Genomic DNA, 8,957 nt, shown 5'->3' on the forward strand with positions numbered 1-8,957 from the left:
ACTGCCCCGTTCTCCTCTCAGAGAGGACAGTTAAAGCAGAACCTAGTGGCAGCGGATAAGAAGGCAATCCACTGAGCACCAGTTGACACAAATCTGATTCCCACCCCCTCTGCACTCCGCGGCTCCCACAGCCAGTGCTTTGAGCTGACAGGTCTAGACATCTCTCCCAGCAAGGAACTAGAGAGACTCAGGACAAGTCCAGGCGTCACCTCGCATCCCTGTGCAAGTGAGTGGAGCCAAGTCCTGCAACTGCCCGCCCCACCATGCAGAGCTTGGGAAGAGGCAAGCCTGGGCAGCCCCACCTCTCCTGCTGCCATGAGCTCCCGGTGCCCCATTGCTCATCCCAGCTCCGGGCAAATATTCAGTTAGAAACTTTAGGGTTTCTTGCAGACCGAGAGCAGCAATGAACCCTGGCTGCTCCCTTTAAGGGACGGTCGTGACTGAGCTTGAAGAAATCAGACTCCCTCCAAAACACCAACAAAGGACTATATTTAGTTTGGAGCACTCCGCCTAAATTCCTCCTTTTCCCCTTCTCTGCTTCAGAGCCACAGGCCGGGGCAGTGGGTGGAAGGGGGCGGGGAGCAGTGGAGAAGGAACAGCTGGGCCTCCGCCTCTCCACTCAATCTCTATAAATAACCAATCCCGAGCGGAGGCGACTTTCCAGCCAATGAAGCTGTCTAAAGTGACAAAACCTCGGCAGCAGCCAATGGGACAACATTTGTGGGTGTGAGACTCGCATCCTGGGGCCAATGAGTTGGGAGTCTGGGAGAGGTAATTTGAGCTGGCGTGTGGGTGTGCGGTGCGAAACCTTCCTACTTGCAAGCCCCAAACCTGCTCGGCCGACTGAGCATGCCCTGACTAGGTGCGGGGGGCCGCACGCCTTCCGCGAGGCCGGATCCGCTAGCCGGGTTTTGGTTCCAGCCAAAGGGGAGGTTGGATGACCCTGCGAATCCTGCCCCGAAGGCTGCGGTGCCCCATTAATTCCCATCCCTAGCTCTTAGTCCGGGACTGGGAACTCGGGACGAGTTCTTGGCAGGGAAGCGACACGAGAACACCAGGTCAAGTAGGGGCATGCGCTTCTGCTACACTCCCTAACCTGAAATATGCCCAGCAGGTGTGTGGTCCAGAGAAGCGCGCACCGGTCCGGATTTGGGGACTGGTGTCTATCCGCCTTTAACAGCGCAAGGCGGCGATAAGGTCACAGCCAGCTGCTACCCGATGCGCCCACGAGAGGCTCGCAGCGTCCTGAAAGGAGGTAGCTTCGGTCCGGAGCTTCCCACCTACAAGCACAGGGAGGACTGCCCAGTTCCAAGATTCGCGCCGCCCCGCCCAGTCCTGTTTGGCCACACCCTCTATCCACGCCTCCTCCCGACGCTGCGGAAAAGCTGGAGCGGAACTCGGGCGGGGCACCGCAGGCAGCTCACTGGGCATGCTCGGCGGGGCGGGGAGGGTCGGCTGCGCGCGGCGAGTAGGAAGCCCTCGCCCAGCGGAGGCTGCGGGAGAGAGAGCGATGGGCCGCGGAGCTGGGCGCACGTTCCGCGGGGACACATGCCACGCGTGTCCCAGCCGGACGCGCAATTAGCATCCGCCTCTGCAGCCAGCCGCCACCGTCTCCCGGCCCTCTCGGGCTGCCGTGGAGAGGAGCTCCAGCGGTTGCCTTGCTCCGGCTGCGCGCATTGTCCTCAGGGTCCTCTGCCAGGGCTGCTGCGGGGCCCGGGACCCTCGCCCCAGAGACGCGCCCCCGCTACTGGTCGGCCCGGCGCAGGACTCCGCTAGCCGATCGGTGAGCCCGAGCTCCCGGGCCACTCTCGCCGGGGTTTTTCCTGCGGAACGGAGGAAGGGGAGAAGTCCACCCGCCCAGCCCAGCCTTCCCCAGCGCGCAGCCCCGACGGGGCCGCGGCAGGCGCGACGAGGGCGCGGACGGAGCCATGAGAGAGTACAAAGTGGTGGTGCTGGGCTCGGGCGGCGTGGGCAAGTCCGCGCTCACCGTGCAGTTCGTGACAGGTTCCTTCATCGAGAAGTACGACCCGACCATCGAGGACTTCTACCGCAAGGAGATTGAGGTGGATTCGTCGCCGTCGGTGCTGGAGATCCTGGACACCGCGGGCACCGAGCAGTTTGCATCCATGCGGGACCTGTACATCAAGAATGGCCAGGGTTTCATCCTGGTCTACAGCTTGGTCAACCAGCAGAGCTTCCAGGACATCAAGCCCATGCGGGACCAGATCATCCGCGTGAAGCGGTACGAGCGCGTACCTATGATCCTGGTGGGCAACAAGGTGGACCTGGAGGGCGAGCGCGAGGTCTCATACGGCGAGGGCAAGGCCCTGGCCGAGGAGTGGAGCTGCCCCTTCATGGAGACATCCGCCAAAAACAAAGCCTCAGTGGATGAGCTGTTCGCAGAGATCGTTCGGCAGATGAACTACGCGGCACAGCCCAACGGCGATGAGGGCTGCTGCTCGGCCTGCGTGATCCTGTGAGGCGCCGGCTGCCGGCGCTGGCCACGCTCTGTGCACAAAGCCAAACACACCCGATTCTCTTAATGTGATTGTCTTCTTGCTTTGAGATTGGAGACGACTTTGTATTGGCCGGGATGTCCGAGGAACCTGGCTGACTTGCGTGGCCAGCATCCCCAGCCTTCAACGGGGATTCGAGGGGGTGTCTGTTCCTGATCATCCAAGACCCTGATGGAAATGTGGCTCTTTACAGCGTGTACGTTCCTCATTGATTTCGGTTCATGCATAATTTTCCCGTTTAAGTAGCCATTAAGGCACAGTATTGGCTGCTTGACACCGGCAAGCAAAAGTTTCAAGCCTGAAAAAAAAAAATGGGGGTGGGGAGGTGGAGGAAGTGGAAGGGAAGAAGGAGGCAGTGGGGGAGGGTTCCCCCAAACAACTGTTCATAGTTCCAAGTTCTAAATACAAGGAAGGAGGTCTGAGAAAACCGTATGAAGGAGCCAGAGGAGGGGAAGAAACTTGTTTTTTCCCTTGTTTTCCAGGATTATTTGGAAATTAAGACCAGGGGTTCCTTTTCTGCCAGCTTGGAAGGGCAACCCAGGGACTGATTACGATTCTGAGGATGTCTATGCAAAGTTGGGTTCTTGTTACAGTGTATCCAATCTGAAGTATTGCACATGTGAACTGGGACTGTTAACACTGATGCCAATACAGTGTGGGGTGCCAGGAAGTGTCTGCTGATATTTGTGGGAAAAAAAAAATCTATTTTGATTACCTACTGTATCAAAGGGGAGTCTGGGGGAGAATGGTAGTATTTTTTTTTAATCAGCTGTGAAAAAAAATGTTAAAGATCTGCACATTTTTGTGTGTGCTGTTGTGTGTGTGTGTGTGTGTGTGTGTGTGTGTGTGTGTGTGTGTGTGTTTAAGTATAGCTTTTTTTTTTTGTGGTTGGCAGTGACAGATTTTGCTGACTAGCTTTTAAAAATACAATACAAAGACTTTGTAAATGTGATTCAGGGCCCCCAGCACCCCTGTGTCTGCAGAGTGCCTTCAAACTCAGCTGTTCCAGCCGGTGCCAACCTGTGAATTCCCACCATATCCCAGAATCTGCTGTTCTGCTGCCCCCCAAAACCACTTTAAGTATCTTCCTGAGAGAGCCAGGACAAATGGGGCCTGTTAGTCCATGAATTGCTTCATTAATCTTAGCTTTTTAATGTCAAGCCCATGTCTCGATTTTTTTTTCCTCTTCATTTTGTTCAAATTTCAGGTTTTAGCCCCCTTTCTGTTGTGTTCACAGTGTCTCTGTTATTTGTTACAGGGTGTCCTCCAGAAGCAAAGAGCAGAATTTTTATTGTTGTGTTGTATCAAGAGAATTCTAACAAACTGTAACTTTTAATTCCACTCATTTAGTCATTGTCTCTTCATTTTAAGACTTTTAATACAAATGTCATTTTTAAAGAAACCCCACGCTATTTGTGTTTTTGTGTTTCATATTCAGTGGTTTGGTTTACAGTATCCATGATAATGGTGTCAGGCAGAGGTGGACAGGGCCAGAGACATGATGCCTTCCAGAATTGTTTGTCGAATTTTGAAGATAGAGTTGTTTCAATGACAAATTGGATAACAGTGTTTCTAAGTGCTTTTTTTTTTTTTTTTTTAAATGGGGAAAATTATCAAGGCCTGAGCATCACAGGGTATGACCATACCATCTGACTGCCCAGAGGAGGAAGTGTGTTGACTCTGTAGTACTGACAAAGATCAGTGAACTTCACTGTTGTAGCAAAGAGGAGAAGCCCACTGCTCACAACCTCTTAGGTCTGGGAAAGTTATATCCATCTGGGAGAAGAGCCGGGGTACTTTCTATTTGTCTTGGTTTGGTTTTGTCTGTTTATGTCATGCCTCAAGTCAGAAGTGTTCTTAACTTTGTTCTCACACACAGTGTACTTAGTAGTGTATGGAGTGCATTATTCCAGTCATTGTTTCAACCCTTCCAAAGTTTTTATTTGGAACCAAATCATTAGATTCAAAACAAAACAAAACGAATCTATATACAGAGGATTCCCTTGCTCTCATTAGTTTGTGGATTATATTTGACCACAAGATTTGTTTCTTTTAAAGAGTAGGAGCCAATGTGTGTTGTGTTGTTACTTTTTATTTGTATTTTCCTTAAGCTTCTCTAGTACAATAATCTTTACAGAATAAGAAAGTATCTGTAAGAGATTATACCATAGGTTCATGAGGCAAACCTGAAGTCTCAAGAGTCTTAACCAAGGAATTTACTCCTTTGGCCAAGCCAAAAGAGATCACAGGTTTCTTTAAAGTGATAATCTATCTTGCCTTAATTTTTTTTCTCCATGCAGGTTGCATCTCACCATTCCAGTGGGGAGGGAGAATAGTTTTGCCTGTCCTGGCCTTTGTTTCCCAACTCTGATCTCATTTCTCCATTAGTATCCAACACAATTATTTTTCTAAGTATAAAAAAATCGAAACTGCTCAAAATAATGTTTTTACAAGAATTCATTCTTACATTTGAATAAATGTGGTTGCTCAAGTAGATTAAAATGATGCACATTCTGGAGATGTGTCAAGCACTGTTGGAAGGGTTTTTTGTTTTTTTTTTAATGTGTTTGGTGACCCTCTTTTGTCATTATTTGGAAGGCTTTGGATAAAAGTGTTGCCAAGTATATAGCTCATAAGAAATGTACGTACTCCTTACAGAAAATATTTGAAGGTGGACAGTGAAATAGATTGCTGGTGCATTAATCACCTCCACAGAGGATTTTGTAGAGGTCATAAAAGGCAGGACAGGTTTTTTTAAAAACATGTTTCTATTGAGTACTGTAAAATAAATGCTTTTGGATTGTAAAATTAAAGCTGCTGCAGGAAAATGGAGGTCTGAGTTGTTTGGCTTTCACCTGTTATATTCATGGCAAAACAGAAATTTGCATTTTTTTCTTTAAGAAGAAACATTAAGTATGAAAGTTTATTTGACTAGGAAGAACCTCATCTAGTATGGTGTAAAGAGATAAAGGCATTTGTTTCAATGAAAGTTGGGCTGCTTCAACTGCTTGAGGAAGTGAGTCACAGAGGGTGGAGCTTGTTGTGAGGTAATCACCTGTCAAGGGGGGGTGGGTGTGCTTCCGGAGGGAGTGAAAACTGACTATTAAACTTGGCCCCTGCTGGAGTTTTGGTTTTTTGTTTGTTTTTTGAAACAACTTTCCTTTGGGGCCCTGACAGCCAGCCCAGGTATCTGTCACTTCAGAGCATTATTTTTGATCATTTGTAAACACCTCAGAAAGGCGAAAGGTGCCTGCCCAAGTCTCCCGCTTTGATCTTCAGGTAAACGGTTTCCATCCTAACGGTTCAGATCGTTCATTGAGTCACACTGAGAAACCAGGCCTATCTGAAGTTAGTCTTTAAATGCCAAAGGCTTCATACACCGTGAGTACTGCGTATTTCCATTGGGTGAGAATCCCAAATGCCTCCTTTACTTGAACTGTCTGGGTAGTTTTGTTATTACTCTACCTTCTGGATGATGGAAAGTGAGAGAACAAACACTATATGGAGCAGGAGATTGGAGAAGTCGATGTGAAATGCCCATGCTGTATCTATCATAAAATATCCTGCTCTATAAATGTGAAGGGAAAACCAAGATTGAATTTGGAGATGACCAATGCTAAAATGATCATGTTTGCCAATGCCTGCTTAAAGGCAGAAAGCTTGCTAATACAGATTTTCTGTAGGAAATGTTACAGGTCTAAAAATCAAGAATATGCTCTTCTTGATTGTGGTATTTTATTCAGACTACAAGAATGATTGAATGCCTTTACTTGGCATGGCACTGGTAAGTGGAGCATTTGATCTCTTCACAGTAGCATTTTGGTGATTTGAGACAATAGGGGTCACCTATTCCGGAGGTTCTCAAACTAAACTGCATGTGAAAATCACCTGCAGGTTAAAACAGTATGTTCATGGCTGCTTCCTATTTTCTTCGGGGATCTGGAGTAGATTCTCATATTTCAGGTGACAGTGATGTTGCTGGTCCAGGGACTGTAGTTTGAGAATCAAAGATTAAGTCCCAGCACTAAATGCACATCACACTAGAATCTACGTAGATATTCAGACACTGCCACTTAAGATGTGCGTTTCCATTTCAGAATGCTTTCGTTTCTGCTGTGGTGATGAAATAGACTCCATAGAAATTTACCGAAGAGGACATACACTAATGAAAAGGACTGTTAGGCTGTTGTGTGTGGGTAGAGCTTTGTCTCGCTTCACATAATTACCTGAACAATGCTGGCTGTGGTCTTCAATGCTAAATCAGAAGCAGACTCTGAGAAAATGATTACATTATTATTGTTATTACAAAATTATTATCCCTACTCCGTGAAAAGAAAAACAAATAATACCTTTGACTAAGGGAGCACTTGAAAATACTTAACCTCCTGTTTACTTTGAAATTAAAAGGCAGGGGCTTTAGTTTTTCATGTTTCCAAGCAAGGCCTCTGAAAATAAGCTGAGAGAATTTCAATGTTCAGGTCATAGTACACACAGGTGTGTGTCTTCTTCTTAGCCTCCGCCGTGTTAATTCAGTCTGAAGTTATAGTCTCCATTCTGAGAAAATACACATTACAAAACAGTCATGTGTTGTGCTGTGTTTTATTATGCAGTTTTGTTTTGTTTTGTTTGAGACAGGGTTTCTCTGTGTAACAGCCCTGGCTTTGTAGACCAGGCTGGCCTTGAACTCACAGAGATCCAACTGCCTCTGCCTCCCGAGTGCTTGGGTTAAGGCATGTGCTACCACGGTCTGGCTTGTTGTGCACTTTAGTGCCCAAGGATGTTCCCAAAACCCTGTTTTAAACATCTGCCTTCACTAACTTCAAAAAGAAAACAAGCAGAGTTGAAATCCAATAGCAACCAGAGAAACTGCTTTTCACAATTGTCTTTTCGGTGGTGGAGAGAGTAACGTGAGATAGTAGAAGAGTGAGGGTGGGTGAAGAGACCTGAGCAGATCTGCTTGGTTCACGTGGAATGTGTTCTGGACTTGGGTTGCTGGCTTGCTTTTGCCTCAGTAATAATTAGTAATAATAATACATATTTTGGTGAAAATATGTTTGCCCCACCCCCTTGTTGCTGTTATTGCCATTTTTATGCACATCATTCATGCTGGAAAGTTAGAAACTTTATGAACAGAAGCTGAGAAATGACTGGAAAGAAGTAGGCTTTTGTCCCGTCTACTCATGATAGATCCATGGGGAGAATCTAGAAATGTATTTTCTATTCCAATTACACAAAATGAAAGGTTATTTTAAAGTGTAATTCATCTACATGATAAAAGAACATTTCTTGTATTTTGTTCTGAGTTTAAATGTCACTTCGAATAGTTGCAAGCGTTTGTTTGTGAGAGTTTGATATCTGTAACAGTTGTAGAGGGCTGCATAAAATCCTGCTTGTGGCAAGAGAACAGAAAGCTAAAGAGATGGAATATTTTTTTTTTTTTTTTTTTTGGTTTTTCGAGACAGGGTCTCTCTGTGTAGCTTTGCGCCTCTCCTGGAACTCACTTGGTAGCCCAGGCTGGCCTCGAACTCAGAGATCCGCCTGGCTCTGCCTCCCGAGTGCTGGGATTAAAGGCGTGCGCCACCACCGCCCGGCGAGATGGAATATTTTATATTGGCCTTCATTTTGTGTTGCTTTGCATCACTATTAACTTGAATCACTAATACTTTGTTGAACTGTTCAAAATTGGAGGTTATATTTATTTTAGAATAATATATATTTTTAAAGTATACTGTATTACAAAGATATTTACCTTGTCTAAGAAAATTCAAAGTGTAGTTCATTCTAACAGGTTAATATTCATTAGAGGGGAAGTTTGTTACTTTAAGGAAAGGAATGAATAGTAGGGTGATAAATGCTGAAGCCTTAATTAGTGAAATAATTTGTCCTGAAGAGCAGAGATGGCTGACTACTAGAGACAGAGGAAAATACAAATGATCTCACTGCATTTGGAATTGTATTGATCTGTTCCGTAAATCAGAGGGAACAGCTCTTTGTATTTTTCTCATTCAGTGGACTAAACTTAATCCTCAAAGATGAATTATCTTATAAGATTATGTAAGGCTAAATTTTTTGGAGTTTAATACATGTATGGTTCTTTCATTTGTGAGAACAGAAAAATTTCAAAGGCAGAGTTGTTTTTTTTTTAATAGAAAAGAGAAAGATTATCGATGGCTTTGGAAATCCAGGTACGTAACAAAAGGTGTGAGATTGTTATTTGATTGTCAAGAATAAATTTGCAATGGAGTTGGTAAGTAGGGGTAAAATAAATTCATCTATCATTCAACGAACATTTACTGCGCATGTAGTATTCACTAAAGTGTCAAGACCAATGCTTGTTGAGTGTGTTTAAAACTTAAAAACAATTTTTGCTTCCCTTGTACTGTCAGCTGCAAAGTAACATCTGTCAACTAAGAAGGGTCTATGAAAAAGCACATCTGCATA

The 8,957-nt window shown here is 45.7% G+C and overlaps 1 protein-coding gene across 1 annotated transcript; it reads left to right on the forward strand.

The window, feature by feature from the left end:
- Positions 1 to 1,482: 1,482 nt before the first annotated feature.
- On the forward strand, positions 1,483 to 5,348 carry Rap2b (RAP2B, member of RAS oncogene family). The gene has a single exon (XM_052730865.1). The coding sequence runs from the start codon at positions 1,929 to 1,931 to the stop codon at positions 2,478 to 2,480; it is 552 nt and encodes a 183-aa protein (XP_052586825.1). The 5' UTR covers positions 1,483 to 1,928; the 3' UTR covers positions 2,481 to 5,348.
- Positions 5,349 to 8,957: the final 3,609 nt, after the last annotated feature.

The sequence above is a fragment of the Peromyscus californicus genome, unplaced genomic scaffold (genome assembly GCF_007827085.1).
Source record: "Peromyscus californicus insignis strain IS unplaced genomic scaffold, ASM782708v3 Scaffold_9__1_contigs__length_137607984, whole genome shotgun sequence".
Classification (NCBI taxonomy): domain Eukaryota; kingdom Metazoa; phylum Chordata; class Mammalia; order Rodentia; family Cricetidae; genus Peromyscus; species Peromyscus californicus.